General features: G+C 42.7%; 1 protein-coding gene across 2 annotated transcripts; it reads right to left on the bottom strand.

Moving 5' to 3' along the window:
• Nucleotides 1-14,401: 14,401 nt before the first annotated feature.
• Nucleotides 14,402-24,250, bottom strand: LOC134635993 (zinc finger Y-chromosomal protein 1). 2 transcript variants are annotated; one of them, XM_063485720.1, is made up of 8 exons: nucleotides 23,829-24,250; nucleotides 21,303-21,399; nucleotides 20,728-21,045; nucleotides 19,132-19,281; nucleotides 18,869-18,997; nucleotides 18,642-18,776; nucleotides 18,357-18,500; nucleotides 14,402-17,361 (listed from the first exon to the last, which is right to left on the bottom strand). In XM_063485720.1, exons 2-8 carry the CDS (start codon nucleotides 21,367-21,369, stop codon nucleotides 16,061-16,063), a joined length of 2,244 nt encoding a protein of 747 aa, XP_063341790.1. In that variant the 5' UTR covers nucleotides 21,370-21,399; nucleotides 23,829-24,250; the 3' UTR covers nucleotides 14,402-16,060. The 2 variants fall into 2 exon arrangements, with proteins under 2 accessions (XP_063341790.1, XP_063341791.1); XM_063485721.1 differs by lacking the exon at nucleotides 18,642-18,776 and having other exon boundaries at nucleotides 23,829-24,249.
• Between the last annotated feature and the right edge of the window lie 216 nt (nucleotides 24,251-24,466).

Raw genomic sequence — 24,466 nt, 5'->3', positions numbered from 1 at the left:
ATCACTTCATGCGGCTATCCCTTCGGCGCCAGCTGCGGTCTCAAGGCTGGAGCTGAACAACAACACCCTGATAACAGACTGTGCTTAGACTGTTCTTCCCATTCTATGCAAGGCCACCTGGGTTGGCTGGAAGACTGTTTACTTAGCCTGGCAGGGCGAAGGACACTGTCTCAGCTGAACTCTGGACATATACACACGCACACAGACTGTTATGACCCAGGTCATTGTTGCCGTGTGGTGCTGTTACTCGCCACACCATGCGGGGGCATTGTGTGTACTCTGTGATGTCTGTGTTATGTAAGTTTCCAGGTGGAGGCTGATCATTGGTGGAAGAGGGAATGAGGCCAGCCACAAATTGGGACCTGACTGGGCCGGCAGCCCCTCCTCCTACTTCCTGTTTCCAGTGAGCTGTGCGTTTGGGGCCCTTCGTGCCGTGTGACAGAGCTAGGCTGCAGTAAAAACAGTGTAGAGAGTCGTTTATCTGGACATGGTAGCTGTAGGGGTGGGAAGCCATTTCTTTTACAACCTTTTTCTCCTGTTTCGGGTAGGGAGACAGGTTAGAGGTTTGTATTTTCTTTTGGGGTTGACTCACTATAGGTAAGTTAGTTCTGACTCATTTTCAGTGTGTTTTGTTTGTTGTTTTGGCCATGCCCACCCTGACGCTCGCTACCTGTCAAGTTAATAAAACGACTAGTCATTGTAAAGCTGTGGCTGTGTGAGTTACTTCTTTTTATTATTTTTCTTGTGTTGCACTCCATTGATCTTATTCTGGGAAACGACTTGGCTGGGGGAAAGGTGTTTCCGGCCACTCCTGAAGTCACTGAATGTCCTACTCCGGATATTTTGTGTCATACCTCTTCTGGACTTGGCGACTCCACAGTTTTCCCAGCATGTGTGGTTACACGTGCTCAGGCTCGTCTCCTCAGTGACGTGGTGGACATATCTGAGACGTTCTTGGATGGTTCTGACTCACATAATAGCCCTTCCTCGGAGGTAGACGATGAGAAATCTAAGGTTTTTAGTGTAGTATCAGAGGACTTGTGTTTGGCGGTGAACAGGGAGCAGCTCGTTGAGGCTCAACAGTCTGATGATACTTTGTCTGCCTGCCGATCTGCTGCCTTGCAGCAGGTGGCTGTACCTGGTCCTGCGTCCTACCAATTTGACCACGGGGTTCTGTTGCGCAAGTGGACTCCGGTGTCTGGGTTAGAGGGTGAGGTGGTCACTCAGGTTGTGGTGCCGACGGAGTACCGACCCCAGGTTTTGAGTCTTGCCCATGAGCATCATCTGTCGGGCCACTTAGGGATTAGAAAGACGTATGACAGAGTGCTCCGCTATTTTTTTTGGCCAGGGCTTAAATCTGATGTGGCTCATTATTGTCGGTCCTGTCATGTTTGTCAGGTGTCTGGCAAGCCTAATCAGGTCATCCCTCCTGCCCCTTTACATCCTATCCCTGCAATAGGTGAGCCCTTCGAACATGTCATAGTGGACTGTGTAGGGCCCTTGCCGAAGACCAAGGCAGGTTACCAGTATGTACTTACCATAATGTGTGCGGCTAGACGGTTTCCAGAAGCTATTCCCCTGCGATCGCTCAGGGCAAAGGCCGTTGTGAAAGCACTAGTTCAGTTTTTTTCTACATTTGGGTTACCGAAACACATTCAAACCGACCAGGGATCTAATTTCCTGTCTAGGGTTTTTGCTCAAGTTATGTCTGAACTGTCTGTTAAGCACCGGGTGTCTAGTGCTTATCACCCAGAAACTCAGGGGGCATTGGAGCGATTCCACCAGACTCTAAAGGCCATGTTGCGGAAGTACTGTGTTGAAACTGATGCAGAATGGGATGTGGGCCTGCCATTGTTGCTGTTTGCCATTCGAGAAGCCACACAAGAGTCCCTGGGTTTTAGCCCGGCAGAGTTGGTTTTTGGACACACTGTGCGTGGACCCTTACGTCTGCTCCAGGAGAGGTGGCTTGCAGACCAGCCGAGACCCGCGCACAATGTACTTGATTATGTGAGTTCGTTTAGGGAGAGGTTGCACGCTGCGTGTGAGTTGGCACGTAGCTCGCTTTCTAGTGCCCAGAGTAATATGAAGGAGCGGTATGATAGGAAAACCCTCAAGCGTACCTTTCTGCCTGGTGAGCATGTTTTGGTTTTCCTACCAGTCGTGGGTTCATGTCTTCAAGCTCGCTTCAGTGGTCCTTATGAGGTTGAGCGCCAAATCAGTGACACAGATTATCTGATTAAAACCCCAGATAGGCGGAAAAAGTCCCGGGTCTGTCACATCAACATGTTAAAGAAATATGTGGTTCGTGAAAAGAGTCATACCGACATGGGCTCCCCTGTTGTGACAGTGGGATCACCCTCTTACCAACCTGAGGTGGATGGGTTGCATGAGCACCAGGGACCAAGTTCTGGGGCACGCTTAGAGAATTCTAAAATCCTGGAGGATCTTAAGGCTCATTTGTTTTACTTGGATGAGCCCCTCAAGCAGGACATATATAGTCTGATTTGTGGCCATACCATGCTTTTTAGTGACAAACCGACTCAAACCACCGTGCTTGAGCATGATATAGATGTTGGTGACCACAGGCCCATTAAGCAGCATGCCTACCGAGTCAACCCAGTGAAGCGGGCTGTTATGAAGAAGGAGGTGGAATACTTGCTGAAGAATGGTTTTGCGGTCCCTAGTTTCAGCCCCTGGAGTTCCCCTACCCTTTTGGTGCCTAAATCTGACCAAACTCCACGCTTCTGTAATGATTACCGCAAAGTAAATGCCGTCACTAAACCAGACTCTTTTCCGCTCCCACGTATGGATGACTGCGTAGATAGGGTGGGTTCAGCCAGATTTGTCACAAAGCTGGATCTTTTGAAAGGTTATTGGCAGGTGCCCCTTTCACAACGGGCGGCTGAGATCTCTGCTTTTGTGACACCAGACCACTTCCTGCAATATACTGTGATGCCGTTTGGGTTAAGAAATGCTCCGGCCACGTTCCAAAGACTGATGAATATGGTGCTATTGTGTGTCCATGGCTGTGAGGTTTACTTAGATGATATTGTAGTTTATTCACCAACATGGCCAGAGCACATGGACACGCTGCGGGAAGTTTTTGCCCGGTTGAAGGATGCCTGTTTGACAGTGAATCTTGCCAAGTGCGAGTTCGGCAAAGCTGTGGTTACCTATCTGGGGAAACAGGTGGGACAGGGGCAGGTACGCCCTCTCACGGCCAAAGTCCAGGCCATTTTGGATTTCCCAGTACCAACAACACGGCGTCAACTTCGCCGTTTTCTGGGTATGTGTGGCTACTACCGTGGGTTCTGCAAAAATTTTGCCACAGTGGTTACTCCCTTGACTGCGTTGACAAGTCCGTCACACCTCTTTTTGTGGAACTCTGACTGTCAGGAAGCATTTGACTCAGCCAAAGCCCTGTTGTGCAGTGCCCCAGTGTTAGGTGCCCCTGATTTTACTCGCGCGTTCAAGTTAGAGGTGGATGCCAGTGCTTATGGTGCAGGTGCTGTACTTTTGCAGGAGGATGACCGGGGACTTGATCACCCAGTGTGCTACTTCTCAAAAAAGTTCAATAAGCATCAGATGAATTATAGTACAATTGAGAAGGAGACTCTAGCGTTACTTTTGGCCCTCCAACATTTTGAAGTGTATGTCAGTTCCAGCCCCGCGCCAACTGTTGTTTATACTGACCACAATCCCCTGGTCTTCCTTTCTCGCATGCGAAATAACAACCAGCGCCTCATGCGATGGTCCTTGTTGCTGCAGGACTTTAATATTGACATTCATCATCTCCGAGGGGCTGATAATATTGTGGCCGATGCACTATCCCGAGTAGAGACCTAGATTCAGCATCTCTTAAAAGGTGGAGATGCTTGATTTTAGATAGGGGGGTGTTATGACCCAGGTCATTGTTGCCGTGTGGTGCTGTTACTCGCCACACCATGCGGGGGCATTGTGTGTACTCTGTGATGTCTGTGTTATGTAAGTTTCCAGGTGGAGGCTGATCATTGGTGGAAGAGGGAATGAGGCCAGCTACAAATTGGGACCTGACTGGGCCGGCAGCCCCTCCTCCTACTTCCTGTTTCCAGTGAGCTGTGCGTTTGGGGCCCTTCGTGCCGTGTGACAGAGCTAGGCTGCAGTAAAAACAGTGTAGAGAGTCGTTTATCTGGACATGGTAGCTGTAGGGGTGGGAAGCCATTTCTTTTACAACCTTTTTCTCCTGTTTCGGGTAGGGAGACAGGTTAGAGGTTTGTATTTTCTTTTGGGGTTGACTCACTATAGGTAAGTTAGTTCTGACTCATTTTCAGTGTGTTTTGTTTGTTGTTTTGGCCATGCCCACCCTGACGCTCGCTACCTGTCAAGTTAATAAAACGACTAGTCATTGTAAAGCTGTGGCTGTTTATTATTTTTCTTGTGTTGCACTCCAGCCCCCCCCCCCCCCAGGCCGGTGTGTAACAAGACATATATACACATGCAGATGTACACTCATCCCCCCTCCAAACGCCTTTGACGCTTGATGTGCAAAGCTGGTAGAGACATACCCTAAAAGACTGGCAGCTGTAATTGCAGTAAAAGGTGCAGTTATTTATTTGTAAAAAATGTTTGGGATCATGTATGATTTTCGTTCCACTTCTCACATGTACACCACTTTGTATTGGTCTTTCACGTGGAATTCCAATAAAATTGATTCATGTTTGTGGCTATAATGTGACAAAATGTGGGAAAGTTCAAGGGGGCCGAATACTTTTGCAAGCCACCGTAAATGGCTGTTCTCCATCTCTGTCCTCTCACAGCTTGGAGAACCAACTCCAGGCCCCCACCAGCAGCTGCACAACAATAGCTGTGCCCATCAAAAGTCTCTGAAGCTGAGAAACCACAGGTCACTACTGGTGACTCCAATCGGGTTACCTACCAACTGTGGACACATAAAAAGAAAACAGCAGAAATTAGACAGAAACACATGACATGTTTACTGGAACACTTCCTATTGATAGCTTTATGGAAAAGTGTGTTTAAACACTTTTCTATTTTATTTTTTGTTTGTTTATGATTGGATTTGTTGTCAAAGCAATTTTAGAGTTTTACATTTAATTTGACCGTTCCCCTGTTTTTCATACAGACTGGTGCTTTTTTTTGTTGGTTTAAAGATAATGAATAAAACAGTACTCTACAGACATCTTAAACCACCCCTCAAGTTTATATATTTTGTTATATAAATAAATACGGTATATAAGACAAAAACTGAGTTTATACGTTACTGAGGAGTTTGAAAGTCAGTCCACCTTTATTATCCAGCACAGCCTGAAGTCTCTTAGTAAAGCTTTTTTGTACTTTCTGTAAGGAAGTATTCAGGAAGAGTTCTTTGGATGTTGGTTCCCTTTTTTTCCAGTCTATGTTAAGATGTTTCAGTAATGTTGAGGTCTGGGCTCTTAGGAGGCCAATCCATGACTGAAGTCCTGTGATGCTTTTACTGCATTAGCAGTTTGTCATAGTAAAACATGAAGCCACTGCCCATCAGACATTTGCATAGTGGATCAACTACTGATGGTTCTTTCCTGAATTCCATACTTACAGTATGTTTGCAACACTGATGAGTATTGGTCCTGATTTTCAGTCCAGTTCCTGTGTAATGTGACATACGCCAGTCTTTCTCCCTGTTTCCCTTCCTTAAGAATAGATACAGCCATCCTTGCATTGAGACTGATTCTGATGAAGCTTCTGTGAGCAGTAGATGGATCTCTCAGGTCATCTAATCTTCCTATTTTCTAAGGACATGACTTTGAGATACTGTTCATCTGCTGTAGCTCTTTAACCCTTCAACTTCTTTTGTTTTCCGTCTCTCAATTTCCTCATTTATTTAAGGTCACACTGTTATATAATGGAGCTGTATCTGTAATGTAGTTTGATTTAAGCCAATCTACGCGATTAAATGAATACAGTAGCCGTAAAAATGTCAAGCAGAAAATTATAATAATGAAGCCATTTTCTCTTAGAGCTGAGGTTAGAGGTTAGAAACCATCAGGGAGCAGAACACAGCTCCCAGCAGAGTGGCAAGTAAATTCGTATCTGCTAATGATGAGTAAAGAAATGATTGTGGATGAAGACCTGTGGAAGTGTGTTGACAGCTGTGGTTGGCTCCTTTTATATAGCAGAGTGAGGTTGTGTTTGCACATTACTATAAAACCATGTTCACTATATATTTTACCTGCAGACATTAATCACATCTTGATTTTTTTATTTTGTACAGAGACACAGCTACAACAAAGTTCGTTGTCCAAATACTTATGGGAGAAACACTTATAGTATATTGCACACTATAATATAATGCACTTGAAAATGTACTGAAGCAACCCTTCCTGCAACCCTAAGCTGGACATGTGGTAATGAAAATAGATGGGTGGTAAAATAAAAATGATTATCGATGACTCTTACCACCTGTAAATCAAAGTCTGTCTGAGGTAGGATTTCAGAGAAGAAACCATGACGGAGTACAGTACCACTCCCAGAAGGGTGAGAAGTGAAGCCATGGCTGCTGTTGAGTAAAATGATGATGGAGGAGAACACAGATGAAGATCTGGAAGTTGCTGCCTCTTTGTATAGTAGATCCTGAAATGACCTTTTCCCTCCCAGCCAGCACGGACAAACACACTAAAAAAAAACACTTACACAAACCCCTGGTTCTGGGATGGATTCAAAAACATGTCAATTCGGTAAACAAATGGACAGTTTTGCAACCTCAAAGTTTAATGCTACAAGGGCAAAATCATGTCCACTGTGTGAGAGGTAAATGTGAGACAATTAGCAAGAGAAACATTCAAAGAAATAATTTAAATAACACAAACTTAGTAGTTGGGGTGTAGATCATAAGATATCAGCGATGTGACGATTAAATTTAATTAAAAAACAAACAAACAAAAAAAACACCAAAAAAAAAAAAAAGCTTTTTTGCTCCAAAAGGATAAACAAAGCAGGTTCAGATGAACCTGTCGGCACCTGCTGGCATGCAGAATAACACGTAACAAAAATACATGCCCACACGACAGACATGGTAACCTGAAATTGTTTCAGTGGAAACTGTAGTTTCTCTTTTATAGGTTTAAACTTATAACTTTTGTTTCTTCATTTATTTGCAAACTTTTTGAAATTCTAACTTAAAGCCAAGCAGCTTATTATCTTTGCAGACTTCAGAGTAAACAAGAGAGCTTTGATCACAATGATCTTTTTTTTTTTTTCAAATTTCATTCACTAGCAATTTTTTAAATATCACATGGTCTCAATCAGCAGATTGAACATGATAGTAAAGCACTAGTTAACAAATGAATTAGATGTTGGTCACTCATATCAACTGAAAGAGTGCAAGACAAGTAAATGTACTGTAAAATCAGGAGAAGGCTCAATAAAAAGATCTTGAAATGAAAATGTTGCATTATTTTTTATTGTTTCATAGATGATTGTCAGCCCTGTTGTTGTTTCTAAAAGCACTTTAAAAATAAAGTGGCATAGTATGGTAAAATTGAACTTGGTGTTTTACCAATGTGAACAAAAAGTCCTTAATTTTAGCATAAAAGCTTCAGTTAACCTTTTTCATGAAAATTACTTTGGTATTTGTATTAATCCCAGAACATCTAGATTACTATATTCCACACAGCTAATGTACCAAGAGTATGTGCTGTGTGGTTAACTTTATAACCTTTTGTACACTGTGGGCAGTGGTGCCATTCCACCTGTTAGCTAGTTTATGACACTGGTTAGGGACGGATAAGGAGCATTCGGTTCTTTAAGGACACATCAGATACTTGTAAGAAACTTTCTTTCAGTTTCTTTCCTCCACTGTGCAGTTTAAAACCATGACACCAGAAGTGATGATGAAGAGACTGATTAGTCAGTCACCGTGTAAAGACTCCTCCCGCATCCATTGCTTGCCAGTATAAATAGACCTTTGCTCCTGGAAAACAAATATATAAAAGTAATGTTGTTGTCCAAGAAATGCATTTTATCTCACTAGTGAATCAAAGAAAATCTCTATACTTTTTATCTGTCTGCCCGTCTGATCAGCAGGTCATCTGATCTACTTCAGATTTGGTGGGTGTTTTGTCTGGGACTAGTCCTGTGTGCTGTGTTCAGTCTGAGGTTGTTTGGATGAGGTGCTGATTAATTGTGTCTTTCTTCTCCCAATTGCAGACCCCTGTTGCTTTGTCTGGCCTAAATGAGAGTTGAACATTATATTTGCAGCTGCTCTTTTAAAACAAAGGGCTGAACTTTTTGTTTTCTCCTACATAGATGCATTTTTTCCAGGGAAACATTGTTTTTAGATGCAAATTCAACAGAAAGGCACTGGCACTGACAGGCACTGCCCTCTAAGCTGTGCTTGTGTGCAATCGTGCACTGCTGACACGGTCTCCGTGCAAAGAAAATCTGCACTGCGCACAAAATTAAAAAAAAAAAAAAAAAAACTGACCAATGTGGTGTGGTTTGGACTCATTACTATTTTTCAACACACAGATGGTTGAAGCTGTCTTCAGCTTACCAGGAGCTGGGGCCAGGGGGACAATTGCACAAGTCCTGCTGATTAGCTGAGGAATAATAAAGTAGTCATGGTAAACCAATCAAAACCATTGTCTGTGAGTCAATGTCCCTGACATGTATCCTGGAATGATTAGAACTGTACAACATCAAAAGGAACGAAAGAGCCTTCATGGGAGGTGTGGGGAACAACACTAGATTAGCCTGATTAACAAGGTCTGCATCAAGATTTCTATCCAGAAGAGTCAGTCCTAGACAAAGGAACTGCACAAAATACTCAAGGCCTGGGGCCTGAGATCGAAAGGTAAAGACTGCCTGCAGTTGGTAATTTTATATATATAAATATGTTTCTTTCTTCACCCATATCACTGGAAAAATGCTTACAATACAGCGTGTTATTCGGCTTATTTTACCCCGCTGTGCTTAGTTGGGGACACAATTTCTTCGTGAAACTAAAAAGAAAATTACTAACCTGCTCAGATATGTGTAGAAGGGATTTCTAAACACTAAAATAATAAATCTGAGGCCAGATCTTTAAAATATTTTTGTTATTTGGTTCAAATGCTGATTTTTTGTCGTTTAAGAAGAACTTCTTTTACTATGACAGCATGACTATTTACCTCTTTCCTTTTCAGATGTTCTATTAACAGGAATAGTGAAGTGCACTGAACATACCACTGGATGGCACCAGAGGAATTTTCAGCACTCATATTTTAATGTTAGGGTTATGTGCAAAGCCTGTGTATGAACACAACAGCAAAACTGAGACTGCGTGTGTTTGTTCAGGAAGGAGTCGTGTCCTGTGCTGTTTGAGTGCCAGCTTTGTTGTTGTTACAGGATGGAAGGATGAGGATGTGTTCATAGTAGGAAACACAGAAGAGCCACCCGGAGGGCACAAGTAGGTGACAGATGAATGTGTGTGTGTGCGTAATGTTTAATACTATACAATATAGCAAATCTCCAACTTGATAGTGTTAAATAAAATGATTTTCTTTTAAACTCGAAGCGAACAGAAAATATTTTTAAAGATGTATATGGAAAACATGTTGATGCAGAAACATTTATTGAAGCTTCTGAGCTATTTGTGTAATCTTCTCCTAAAGTTCTCCTAAAGAATTTAACATCTCGTACAAAATTAAAGTTTTTAATTTAAGTTTGGTAGAATTCTATTTCAAAGAAAAACAAGATTCTCTGCTAAGTTAATGACATCACATTCTACATTCTAAGCAGATGACATCACACTCAATTTGCTCTATTAGATCAAAAGAAACTGATCAAAGGAGCACATGACATCTTCTCAAAAGTCCTTAAATAGAACCGCAGCGTATTCTCTCAGTATGTCTCAGAACTGTGCGACTCTTTAGGAACACACCACGAGCCAACCTTTAGGAAAAAGATTTGAAACGTTCAGTGTATGCAACGAACACAAGTCCAAACCCTGATCGAATAGAAAAAAATCTTCATTGTACATTGTAAGAGCAAAGACAAGAAGAATGCAGAGTATGCAGCAAAACCTTGATCCCCAGGAAGGAACCTCATCGGCCGCTGTTCGCCCTAACACAAAAGCGAAGCAGCCAAACCCAAGAGGGAAAAACCGGGCACCAAATGAGGTGACTCCATCTGCCAAACCAAAGGGTGAAAATAAGAATAAAAAACAAAAAAATGCAAACCCAAACCCCAGAGCCAGAAACCCTGGACCCAATCGAGGGCCTGTGCCACATCAGCCCAATCCCCACTTTAACCCCAATAATGGGCCTGGGCAGCATTGCTACAATCCACACTTTTTACAGAATCGAGGGCCTGTGCCACATCAGCCCAATCCCTACTTTAACCCCAATAATGGGCCTGGGCAGCATTGCTACAATCCACACTTTTTACAGAATCGAGGGCCTGTGCCACATCAGCCCAATCCCCACTTTAAACCCAATAATGGGCCTGGGCAGCATTGGTACAATCCACAGTTTCTACAGAAACGAGGGACAGTGCCACATCAGCCTGACCTTAGAACCAGTGATGGACCACCTCAACCACAGCCGAATCCTCACTTAATGCCAAATGATGGCAGGCGTCCATATAGTGAGACCGATGAAATGGGTGCACTGAGATTCCACCTGCAGGAGGCTCAGCACATGTGGAAAACCAATCTCTACAAAATGACAGCCGCGAACCACAAAGCTACTGCGGCTAAAACCCAAAATGATTGGCTTCGCCTGCAGCTAAAGTGCTGCAGAGAAAATGCTGAGAAAACCATTCTTGAGCTCCAAACACAACTGGAACAGGCTCGCAGAAGCAGACCCGAGGAGAATCTCACCCCTGAGGTGAGTGAGGCTCCTGTTCAAGACAGCAACACAGCTGTCACATCTGCAGAGCTGAGTGTGGACACTTCAACACAAACTACAGAAGCTCCACACACAGACTCTACAGAGGTGAAAACTGTTCGGGAAGCTGAGTTGGAGGTCCAATGTAAAAAACAGCAGGAAGAGATCGAACAACTCCGCGAGCAGCTCCTCAAAACACAGAAAAACCTAGAAGAGGAAGTTGCAAAACGCAAAGAACAGGAAGAAAGAGCCCCCTGTGAGTTTGTCAAGCTCAAAGCCAAACTCTGCATCAGTGAGGCTCTTTGTGACAAAAATAATTTGGAGGTGCAAGACTTAAAAGAAGAGCTGGAAAAAACCAGAGCTTTCTACCTGGAAATTGTAACGAGGAAAAACCAGGAGAACACAACAATCCGCAAACAACTCAAGCAAACAGAAGATGAAAAGGTCATTCTTCAGGAGTCTTTGCGGTCTCTGCAAGAGACAATAAAAAAGGAAGAACCCGAGTCCAACGTTGGCAATCAGGATCATTCTCCAGCCCAAAAAGAGAAAATGCATCAAAAAGAGGCCAGCGTTAATGAAGCAGAAATTTCTCCAGCCAAAGTCGAGACACTCCAGGAGAATAAGCAAGAAAAAGAGGAGGCCAGTACTACCAAACCAGAAAATCCAGAGGCCCGAGATGACAACATGCCGAGAGAAAATCCAAAAAAGAAAAAGAAGCGCAACTGGTTTCTGAGACTATTCACTTAAGTGACTTCAACTCTGTCTCCTATAAAATCAAAGTTATATACAACTAAATATCAACAGTTACTTCAAGTCCCTAAACATCCATTTTAAAGCATATTTGCTTTAATATTTAGTTGTGTATACATTTGTCATCGGCTCCACCCCCCCCCCCCCCCCCCCCCCCAACCAGTCGAGGCAGATGGTCGCCCCTCCCTGATCCTGGTTCTGCCGGAGGTTTCTAAATTTTTAAAGGTAGTTTTTCCTCCCCACTGTCACCAAGTGCTTGTCCATAGGGGATTGTTGGGTTTTTTCTTTAATTCAGTTCAGTTCAATTCATTTGTATGTAAATACTGTTGAATTGAATTGAACTGAATTAAAGAAGATTTATAGGAGACAAAGTAAGTCACAGAGTGAACCAGGGTATTATAATATCTTACCCATAAAAAATTACGATCGACCAATCAAATAAAAAATTATATTAACCAAAACATCTGTTGTCTGAACCTGTAATTTTGTCTTATTTAAAACATATAAAAATGTCAAATTAGAACAATCTAACAGCAGAAATAAAAATGTTTACATGCTGTTTGAAAACATCGTTCTGTGAATGATATCCACTGTATCTGTGCTGTTGATGCCTTTTTAAAGCATTCCTAATAGCATCTATCAAGTAATATGCCTTGCTCAATGGTTCATGGAAGTATTAACAGTTTTGGTAACTGGCTTTGTAAATTGAAATTCTACAGCCTTACACTAGTAAACGCTTATGCTACACGCGGAAGACAGGTATAGTCAGCTCAGTGTCCAGTGGAAAGTTTTCTCTTTGGCATCCACAGATGCAACAGCTCATAACTAAATGGTGCAAACAGAGGTGAATCCACGTAAATATACTTTTCATATCTGAAAGTCCTGAAGAAAACAGTGTTATGTAAAAAAGTAGGAAATTAGCTTTTGGTTGAAAATTTCTTTTTTGTAACAATGCTGTGTGGCAATAAACCTTACACCATTGGAAAGCCTGTTTATCTCCATTGAAATTGTGGCACATTTGCAAGTAATAAGCAGCACTTGTGCAATTGCTCCAACTCCTGGTAAACTGAAGACAGATTCAACCATCTGTGTGTTGAAAAATATTAATGAAATGCAGCCAAGAGGCCCATGGTGACTCTGGACGAGCTGCAGAGATCTACAGCTCAGGTGGGGGAATCTGTCCATAGGACAACTATTAGTTGTGCACTGCACAAAGTTGGCCTTTGTGGAAGAGTGGCAAGAAGAAAGCCATTGTTAACAGAAAACCATAAGAAGTCCCGTTTGCAGTTTGCCACAAGCCATGTGGGGGACACAGCAAACATGTGGAAGAAGGTGCTCTGGTCAGATGAGACCAAAATGGAACTTTTTGGCCAAAATGCAAAACGCTATGTGTGGTGGAAAACTAACACTGCACATCACTCTGAACACACCATCCCCACTGTCAAATATGGTGGTGGCAGCATCATGCTCTGGGGGTGCTTCTCTTCAGCAGGGACAGGGAAGCTGGTCAGAGTTGATGGGATGATGGATGGAGCCAAATACAGGGCAATCTTGGAAGAAAACCTCTTGGAGTCTGCAAAAGACTTGAGACTGGGGCGGAGGTTCACCTTCCAGCAGGACAACGACCCTAAACATAAAGCCAGGGCAACAATGGAATGGTTTAAAACAAAACATATCCATGTGTTAGAATGGCCCAGTCAAAGTCCAGATCTAAATCCAATCGAGAACCTGTGGCAAGATCTGAAAACTGCTGTTCACAAACGCTGTCCATCTAGTCTGACTGAGCTGGAGCTGTTTTGCAAAGAAGAATGGGCAAGAATTTCAGCCTGTAGATGTGCAAAGCTGGTAGAGACATACCCTAAAAGACTGGCAGCTGTAATTGCAGCAAAAGGTGGTTCTGCAAAGTATTGACTCAGGGGGCTGAATAATTACGCACACCCCACTTTGCAGTTATTTATTTGTAAAAAATGTTTGGAATCATGTATGATTTTCGTTCCACTTCTCACATGTACACCACTTTGTATTGGTCTTTCACGTGGAATTCCAATAAAATTGATTCATGTTTGTGGCTGTAATGTGACAAAATGTGGAAAAGTTCAAGGACGCCGAATACTTTTGCAAGCCACTGTAAATATTTAAAAGGAGATGCGTAATGACTAATAAGACGACTACTGTTTAAACGATGTCTTTGAAGCCCTTATGGTACATGTTACACAACTTTCCTTCATGCCAACAAGACTGAGGTGCCCACATAGTTGACACATACAACTGATTATGAATGCACTATTTAGCCATTCCTATTTTTACATCATCTACTTGGCTTTATTATTGAAAGTCTGTGGATACTCTGACTTGTGCATAGCTGATGTGAAGTATGATGAGCACTACCTGACTTAGACCATCAACAACAGGGGCAGTCAAAGCTTTGTTGTTAACAGATTGTATGAAAAAATCAAAATGTCTAATTCTACATTTGTGTTCGGTAAAGTTGTATTCACTGCAGCAGATTTATATCTGTGGTTTTACAGGGCACGATTTGGACCTCAGCACTGAGGTGCAGAAGTTCAGGCAGTTCTACTTGGAGACTGGCATCCTGGCTGAAAATATTATCATGCTTCCAAAACATTCAGATTTTATAAAAATAAATAATCTCCTTATTACTCCTTCCATTTGAGTGTCACCTGGCCAAACATGGGGCTATTCTAGGGCCTTTCGCCTTGAGGCAACTGTTGTTATCATTTGACTCCATATAAATAAAACTGAACTGAATCCAACTATTTGCTGACAAACAAAAACTCCCAAACAGCTAAAATACTTTGCTTTATTATCTTTTTTAACAAATACGCTGAAGTACATCCACAACAACACAGTTGAGATCTCCTTTTTAATCAAGTGTTTACATCTACACGCTTTGTACAGATCTGTATACAAAACAATAATTTACGTCCCATAGAAGTCTAGTTACACTTAACTATACAACAACTTGTAAATGAAATAAATATAAAACAGTCACAGGTGATAACAAAAAATGGAAAAAAAAAAAATATGTAAAAAGCCAAAAGTACATGTACACCACCAGCACCTGTCTTCTGAAGTTGCATCTAAAAAGATATACATGTTTCCCTTTCTACAGGCAAAAGTACATCTGTGTAGGACAAATCAAAGAGTTCAGTCCTTAGTTTTATAACAGCAGCACCAGATATACTATTCAACTCTCATTTAGACCAGACACTTATATTAGGACACTGATCTGGCATATTTTTTATAACCCAGTTTAACACTGGTAGCATACTGATACTTGCAGATTACCCTTTTTCAGTGATTTAAAAGATATGTCAATCGATAGAAACAAAATCATTCGTATGAACAGTTCATCAGTTTTCAAAAGAAATTGAGGTGGAAACATTTTCCTCTCTTCACAAAAAAAAAAAAAAAAAGTCATGTCAAATTAAAAGGATTTCACTTCCGAGATAGCATTAATGCGTTTAAAAAAAAAAAAAAACAAAAAAAACAACTGTTACCGAGGGTGTCATCTCTACAGCTTTGGGCACTTGTTCTGAACAACGTACAGTACGCTTTCGGACTTGTAACAGAAATATTGGACATTTGATAACCAAGCATTGAGGGCAAGTGACAGCGTTGCGATTTGTGTGCACGTGCAAAACCTTATTCACCAACATGATGCATCCAGTTTCTGTGTTTTTGTAGCAAATCAATGATCATAAACCCCCTGCCGACGAAGCTCAGAGTGACTCCCCCTCTGCCTGTATTTGTGATTTTAGTCAACGCACCAAGAAGCATTATGTTACAAAGTGGTCGGGTCAGAGCAAAGGAAGCACAACGGCTGCTTTTTTGTCCCTCAAGCTCCCTCTGTTTCTCTCTCTCCCGCTCACACGCACGCACGCGCACACACACACACGCGCACACACACACACGCGCACACACACACACACGCGCACACACACACACGTTTTTACCAAGTGCTACTGGAAACAGGTTGTTAATCCAAACTGCTGTTAAGTACATTTTAAAAAAAATTATGCAAACAATTTTTAAAATTACACATCTGTTTTTAAGACAAATAATTAGGACCATTGTGATTGAGAACTGATTGCTATTTGCAAAAGTTTAAAAAAACAAAAAAGTGTATCTACAAAGAGACATCTGCACAATCTGCCATGCACACTGTCACCAGCAAGGGACATGCAGTTAAAAGTGCGAGTCTACAGAGGGGCTTGGTTTGCTAACTCTGACAGAGCATTAATGTTATGTACACGTGTATACATATCTGAACAAACAGTAGGCCGAGGATTTAAAAAGAGCAAAACAACAGAATGGACCGAGTGCAGCACACACTCCGCACTACTTCTATGTGAATGGCAACGTGCCGAGGGCGCGGTGGTCGGGGTCTGACGGATGCTTCAACATTGTTCTTTGCTGTGGCACAGTATTTGGCTCGGTCAGAGTCACTCTGCCTGCACCACGTCTTTGTGGTGACGCATGATATGCTGGTTCTTCTCCGAGGGTCGTCGGAAGCCTTTTGAACAGATCTCGCAGCGGTGTGGGTAGTCCTTTGTGTGAATGGAAATCACGTGGCGCTTGAAACCCGATGCGTCGCCGGTGCTGTAGTCGCAGTACTGGCACTGGTAAATCCGCCTTTCTTTTTGTCCTTTGCCAATAACTACAGTCACGCTGCTGGCTAAGCTGGCCGCGCTAACTCTTGCCGGCGGACCAGAGCCGCTCGACCCGCTGGGCCCGGACTTTTTCGGCGTCACAGCAGGAGCGTGCGTTTCTGTCCTCTTGGTCTCACTCTTTTCAGGTGAGGCCTGTTGCTCCTTTGTGTGGACTGACAAGATGTGGCGACTGAGAACAAAGGGGTCTGCGATTTTAAAGTTGCAGTGCCGGCACTGATGGAGTTTCTTAGTACGGTGGGATACTGAGTGCTTCTTCAGTTCAGACGGCCGGTGGAAGCCTTTCCCACAAACGGCGCATTTGTGGGGATAGTCCTTGGTATGAACAGATATGATGTGACGCTTCAGGTCACTGGAGTTGGAACTTTTGTGATCACAGTGGGCACAATGGTGGGTCTTATTCTCCTCGTGCGTTAATCCGTGCTGCATTAACTCTTCCTCCTCTGCAAACGTCTGGAAACAGCGCTCACATTTGTATGGCATCTCTTTGCTATGCTTAGTCTTGATGTGCGTTTTGAGATTAGAGGAATCGGCTGACTTATAGTCGCAGTACAGGCAGGAGTAAGGCTTCTCGCCGGTGTGAGTGCGCATGTGTTTCTTTAACTCCGAAGGATGTCGAAAGCCTTTGCCACATTCCACACAGATGTGGGGGAAGCTTTTGCTGTGAACTGCCAATAAGTGTCGATTGAGCAGCCCTTGCTCGGCAGTTTCATAGTCACAAAACTTGCATTTATGCATCTTGGTGGGCGGTGGAGGTGGCTGGCTCTTGGGCTCCCGGTGGTGGTGCTGCAGTCTGTGAGAAAATAGTGCCGCCTGCTGGTGGAACTCCTTGCCACACATTTCACACTCGAAAGGGGCCTTGCTGCTCAGAGCATGCACCTCCATATGATTGTGGAGGCTGGCTTTCTTGTTGGTGGTAAAATCACAGTCTGTGCATTGGTACTTTTTCCTGGTCAAAACATCCTGGTGGTGATTCTTGGTGTGGCGTTTCAAGAAGCCTCGTGATTTGAACTTCTTACCACAGAGCATGCAGGGGTAAACGGTGAGGGGCTGACCATATGGACCGATGATAATGGCTGGAGAGAAAGAGAAAAAATTAAAATTAAATTTAAGAAAAAGAAAAAGAAAAAATAAAAGGGAGAAGGAAATGACCACATCGCTGGTCATTTCCTTCATAAACAGAAGCTTTTTTTTTTTTTGGAAGAGCAGTGTTTATCTTCAAATATTTCAATACTGGTGAAATTATAAATATCAATTAAATGTTTAGCTGTACAATATCGAATATGAACTGAACTGAAAATCAAAGCAACAAAAGTAGAACATGTACTGTGCAGCAGCACACAGTAATTGTGTTCCTTTAATCAAGCTTAATGTACAAATAAAATCTGAATTCAATGTCAACCAGCTTTTACTGCTCAGAGACAATCGTATTTAAATAAAGAGGTGTCATCAAAACAGCCCATCGGTACAATAAACCGGACAAACTAGTTAACTGCCGCTAGAAGGCAAGTCATAAACAATGATCCCTTTTAAACTGTGCTAACCACTAGGAAAAATAAAAATCATATTATGCATTATATTGACTGCTAATGCCAAATATGAACAGGCATGATTTTAGAATAAATAAATAATGCAGTTATTTTTTGTACAAATTACATATTTTCTCAGTTTTTCTCATAATTGCCTTTTAGGATGTAATGTGTTACAACTGCCAGGAGTGGGAGGTAATGCACAGAGAAGCTGCTCGTCAACAACTATTAAACAAGATCAGAAGAAGTTGTTGCTTCTAACGCGCTGAACTGGTTTGGATGGTGCTGTACAAACTGTAGAAATATGCACAGCCAACAATGTGAAAATGACAACCACGTTTATTCATACCACACTCTAATTTACTTAAAAAACAAACAAACAAAAAACTCACTATTATATCTCACAATTAATTGTTATTGAAAATGACAGAGCCGCTGCTTTCATCATCTCTTCTGCTATGCAGTCCTAAAAAGACTAGACAAATCCTAATTTTTATCCAAACAAGCCTGAGAAGTCTGTGTCTGATTTGTGCCGTTCTCACCTGTCTGGACTTGTCGAGGCTCTGACCGCCTCTTGGTCTTGTTGCGCTGTCTGTTGATTTCGTCCACCCCGTCCGATTCGTCGATATGCAGCAGCGCGCTGGCTGCACCGTTCCGGTTCTCACAACTCTCGCTATCTTCTGCACCTGTGAGAGAAACGGCACGTCTTTGGCATATAAACAAACAAAACTGGTGTGTTAAAGCTTAACCAGGACACCAAGAGACGTGGTTGATGCACAGGCTTCCAGTGTGGTTTTTATAGCAATTTAATAGACAAGGGTGCTGACCATAAGCAGCTGCCCAGGCCACAGGCATGAAGTCCTTGCTTAGAGACACGCTGTCATACGAGCGGTCGTGAGTTACTGGCTCTTCGCCTCCTACCACCACCTCCATATAAACCTCATCAGTCACCTTGGACCCACCTGTAGATGAGCCCAACAGGTACAAAACCAAAAAACTGGTGACGTTCAGTTTCATGACAGCTGTCCCCGCTCCTTGCATCCAGATGACTCACCATGATTTCCTTGATTGTGATGAGAATCCCCGACAGACATGTAAACCATCTTCTCTCTAAGCGTATGGCCCGAAGACTCTGTTAACGCAACGTTCTCTGTGTCCCCATCGCTGATGTCAACAGATTCTCCTGCACAATGAAACTTAAGTTCAGTTCTCTACTTTCTGAAAAATATACCCAAATAGAAAGGCTTTCTGCAGGATTCACCAAGTATTATTTATGATCATGATTCTTTTATTAACGGAAAGCTAACTGCCACTCACCCATGTCATCTTCCCCAGAATCAGCCTTGAAGATGTAGACCTTTATCACCTCTTGTCCATCCTCATCTTTCTCCACTTCCTGGTCCTCCACAGCTCCTTCCACTGTCACCTCTGTTCCATCCTCAGACACCATTTTACCAGCTTCATCCACTAGCAAAGGGACACACATCAGACTTGATTAAACAGAGTCACCAGCAGAGACTTCGTAGCAGTGTAAATTATGACATACTGGAAATATTTCCATGAAATGAGTGCAAATAAGGTACTCGATCTTTTAAGAAGCTTATCTAAATATTAAATCTAAAAGATCAAAACTTATTATGATTTAGTATGATCACTTATCAAAAAAAAAAAAAAAAAAAGACCCTTCAATTCCACCCTTTTAAACTGACATCTTCATAGCATTTATGGCTAAAGCAAATCTCTGGGTACTCAGGGAAATTAGAGTTAATGAGTCTCTCTCTCCCCCTCCCCAAAAAAAATAAATAAATTTGAACCGTGATCTTTTGTTTTGTTTGAATGCAAACTACTACTATGCAAGAGAAAGAAGTTGTACAGTGTGTCTGTCCACAATTTTGTAATTTTAATTAAGCCTGGGGAAAAAACAAAAACTGATCACCTCAGCTCATTATGTAGCTATAAGTGTGATATTTGTTCCCCAGCAGGGATGTGCACGTGCAGTAGTTATGTAGCTGGATGTGCAAAGTAACTAAGGCAAACTAAGCCAAACACATAAGTGCTTCAACCTGTACAATATATAATAAAAAGGAAAACTTGACACATTCAAAAACGAGAAAGATTTGCTTATTTAGATTCAATTAAGTTTTATTTACAAGAAAAGCTGAACAATCAAACAACCCCCTATGAGCGACCACTGAGTGACAGTGGGAGGGAAAAACTCTTTCAACAGGAAGAAACCTTTAACGGAACCAGGCTGAGGGAGGGGCAGCCATCTGCCACCACCATGACAGTAGCGCTGCCACAGCACAATGAGCAAGCTACATATGGTTAAAACCCATTGATTTAATTTCACAGGGGTACTATCACTGTGCTAATCTATAAACTGTGTTTACATTAGTTGTTGAGGTCTACGTTGCTGCAGGTGGGAAGGTGCATGTTAGCCTACACTGTAGATTTAAACCTTTCGTCCTGTCATTTACATGGATGTTTCCTTTTAAATACACTCCAAATGTGTCAACCATTATAGAGGCACAACTGACTCTTAAGCAATATTAGATCTTTTCTGATCTGTGCATGTGCTCATTTTGAGTTCAATGCTTTTTCCCCCAAAAGGCAGAAGAGAAGGGGAGGGGGGTGCACCTATGAGCTCAGAAGTTATTACTTCTGCTCTTTGGTACCAAAACCACAGAAATGTTTAACTAATATTAGATGAACATAAGCTGCGGTTAACAGGACAGCTCATAAAAAGATCAGGGGAGTAGCCACTGCTATGACTGCTTACTGGTTTACTTTAACTTTTAATTGCATATAAATTTTCCATCTCTCCAAGCGACAGATATTATACAGATAATAATAATACAACAAACCAAAGACATGTATGCTAAGTGTAAATGCAGCACAGTCTAGTAAACTTACAGGATATCATTAGATAATCTCCACAGCCATCTTGGTCATCGTCCTCCTGCTGCTCTGGGTCCAGCCCATCTTCAGGGATGTCTCCCATGGCAACACCTTCCTCCTCACCATCCAGAGCCATCACACAGGTTTCTACAGCAACATCTTCATCTTCATCGCAGTGAACATACTCTGAAACCACATCCTCAACAGCATCCTGGATCACTAGCTCGTCTGGGGCAAACCTGTGAACTGCCATGCCTTCCCCTTCGCCTTCAGACACCAACACAGTCTCTTGAAGCTCCACAACAAACTCCTGCCCGCCGGCACCACCTTCATCTAGAAGAAGCAGGATTGCGTGGTTAACCAGATAACAGTGAAGAGCAAGGGTTTATTGTGTGATAATGATTTAAATGGTCATACAGTCATAATATAACTTTGCTGTGGATGGTCATGTCATCTCCTTCCAAACAACACTTTCATTCAAATATTTTAAGCTATCTGGCTATCCACAAAAAAGAAAGAAATCCTGCTAGTACTCTTGTACTTCTCATACCAGCAAGACGTATTCTGTAAGTATAAGCATTGCTAATTACCCGATCCGTGCAATATTATTTTAGGCTCTTCAGAATGTATTGCAAGCCTGGTGACATCCTCATCCATTGTCCTCGCACTGCATTTGTTACTGGACAGCTGAAACCAAATGATAGACAGCTTAGTATAAAGTAAACACAGGCAGAAAATTATGCAGAAAATAGGTTACTTATAAATTGTAATGCTGTTACACTCCATTGCCCTCCTTATACAATATTTTACAGGTGTACAGTTATGCTTTTCTGTATGGTAAATGGCCTGCATTTGTATAGCGCTTTACTTAGTCCCTAAGGACCCCAAAGCGCTTTACACTACATTCAGTCATTCACCCATTCACACACTGGTATGACACTCAGAGCAGCCACTGCAGGTCACTCAAGACACACACACACACACACACACACACACACACACACACACAATGATATGTGATGAAAACACTGCTGCTTTGACAGCTTCAAGCCACTGGAACTAAAAACGATTTAAAAAAACAAAAAAAAAAAATCATATGTTTATGCCCCAAATCTGCTTTAAATCCATTTCAATTTGTCAGAGTTGCCACACGAGCTGCTAATGCAAACGTGGGCAACATCGCCAATGTTAGCCCAACAATGCTGGTGTCATTTCTTTTGCACACTACCCCATGAAGTCCCTAATGAGCCTGGCATCCAGCGTGTTTTCAAAAAAAGACTTAGTATAACTTGTTGAATTACTGTAACGTGATTCACATGATACAGACCAGTGGCCTGGCATTGTACAAGTACTGTAGCTTGAGCAGTGCCTTAACAAAGTGGTTCTCAAACTTTTTATGATATGCTCCACTTCAGAAGCCCTCAACAGAGAAGCATTAAGTACATTAAATCAACTTTTAAAAGTCATCTTTTTTTCCACTTTGGTTGATTCCATGCTTTTCTACAGTCACCCACACTCCTCCATCACTGGCCTTTGCTGCACAATTTCCTGCCACCACCATAACAGCTAATGCGTATCCTTTCAAGATTCACTTTACAGCAAATGGGGCATGTATAGGCATCTGTGGGCTTGATACTGTAAACATGGTGTACACTCACTAACCTCAGTTCTCGTTTTATCCCATAGAAAGTGTGCTCTTCTCTGCCCTGGAGCATTAAAAGCCGTCAAGCATCCAAATCAGGCTTCAAAGACTTGATTGTTACCTCACAGTACCCTATAAACCAACTTTTGAATCGAACTTTATCAAGAACCAGGGTTAAAATCGCGCTGTAGCCTTGCCTTTGCTCACGCAGTGTTTCTTTGTGAAGATCCAAATTATTTGACCTTTAATTCACACACACACACACACACACACACACACACACACACACACACACACACACCCCACGACTTCAGCTTTGTGGTTTTAAGCTATTTTTAAAAGGGATACCACAACATTAAAAAATAATAATAAATAAAATGTGCTTTAAACTGTTAGCTCGTGTATGCGATAACGGACAGAAATTAAAATGACCAGTGCCATTATTGTCATGCCCGCATCACTACAGTTAACAGAATCAAAGCCACATTTCGCCTCCCCACCCAAAAAAATGGAGGTAAAGTTGAGCTAATGTAGGACAAGAAAAACAACACAGATATCTCTCTGAAACTAACACAAGGGAACACTGAGGTGTAAACAGAAAACGATGCAACCGGGTTGCCATTTAATTTCCACTGAATGTACCATCCCCCACCTCCAGGTGGAAAAAGATGACAACGGTGTGAGGAAGATGTGCGGCACTTCCCCGCATCACTTGTGCTCAAAAGACACCGACATCACATTAAAAAAATATATATATAACTACGATAAATCTATAGCACAATACAAATCCCGATGAGGTGATTCACGGCAATGTCTTCAATTGACCACTGGAGGAAGATTAGCACTGATTACACATGCAAAGCCCGACTGTCACGGTGCAAACAGACGTTTAGAAAAGGCTGATTGCACGCACACATACAGATGCGAAAAGACAAAGATGCAAAGAAACGAGGCTTTCGTTAAGTGCACACTTATGTAGCTCTGTACCGGCCAGCTAGCGAGAGGAGGGCTGAACCCACACACACACATACCTTTTCTACAACCAATTTCCATCACACAAGCGTCCGCCATTTTGTTAGCTTAACTGCTGGACGAATGCTAATTTTAACATTTATTAAACTACTCCTCGGCGACGACAAAGTGTCAGACGAATATGGGGCTGAATGGTGCGTTGCCTATCAGCTGTCAGCTATCGATAACAAATGCCGATGGCCAACTACGACAGACGAATATACAATCCCTTTTTTTCGGGAGGCTCGCTAGCTAACGGGATAGGCCTGATTTGCCAATTACGGCCTCTATTGAGGCCCCGGCCCCGAAAAGAAAAGGCCCAACCCTTTGCGGCCTCTCAGCAAAAATAAAGAAATAAATTAAAATACAACATGCATGTGAAAAAACAAAAGGCCACGGGCACGTACAAATGCAAACACAGCTCTGAAATCGGACGCCTTTGGCACAAAAACGAGCCGCGTACCAGATTCGTGCTGCAGGGATGCCTCTGTCCGCTCCTCGGCTTCCCAGGCCGCCTGGTTCCCCCAGACTCGGGCAGGATTCAGTCGGGAATTTTGTGTTATTTGGGCGGGCCGGAGAGGAGAAGAGAAGGAGGGGTTAGGGGTTGATTCAGGAGCACCGCTGAAAGCAAAGCAGGACGTCTCGAGCCAGATCTTGTCATGCTACAGCCCCCCGCTCCTCCAGCTCCGAGGCCGCCGTCAGCACGACACGTCACAGCCCGAGAGCAGCAGGAAAATGCGGAAGGGTTGTGGTGGAAATCAGCCCGACAGGCACCAAACAGGCCATAATCTAAAGAACAACGCGGGTCGTGTGAAAGCGTGCGCTGCAGCGGTAACTCTAATTAGTTTATGCTCCATGGCCCGGTGTATCAGCAAGTAATTTGGCTGAGGACTACGTCAGTTCGCGCCAAACAACAGAGTGCATCACAATAAAAGGACAATTAAACTATGACCTCAAGATAGAGAGCATGGCTTCAACATTTAAACAAACCGACGACTGCCCTGTTTTATAAATGAACCTATCACTTCTGCAGTTTTGTTAAGCCTACAAGTATAGCTGTTTTTTCCCCACATCTGCAGCACAACTGTACCTGGGCAGTTT

The sequence above is a fragment of the Pelmatolapia mariae genome, linkage group LG10_11 (assembly GCF_036321145.2).
Source record: "Pelmatolapia mariae isolate MD_Pm_ZW linkage group LG10_11, Pm_UMD_F_2, whole genome shotgun sequence".
Lineage (NCBI taxonomy): Eukaryota > Metazoa > Chordata > Actinopteri > Cichliformes > Cichlidae > Pelmatolapia > Pelmatolapia mariae.
This window is presented reverse-complemented; position numbering and strand designations above follow the sequence as displayed.

What these genes read in the sequence shown, in the direction of transcription:
- LOC134635993 (XM_063485720.1), bottom strand. Translation starts at nt 21,369, where the DNA reads ATGGATGAGGATGTCACCAGGCTTGCAATACATTCTGAAGAGCCTAAA. An exon ending in AGATTATCTAATGATATCCT is followed by an intron (nt 19,282 to 20,727) that starts GTAAGTTTACTA and finishes TCCCTTTGCTAG; the next exon opens with TGGATGAAGCTGGTAAAATG. An exon ending in GGCCTGGGCAGCTGCTTATG is followed by an intron (nt 18,501 to 18,641) that starts GTCAGCACCCTT and finishes TTTCTCTCACAG; the next exon opens with GTGCAGAAGATAGCGAGAGT.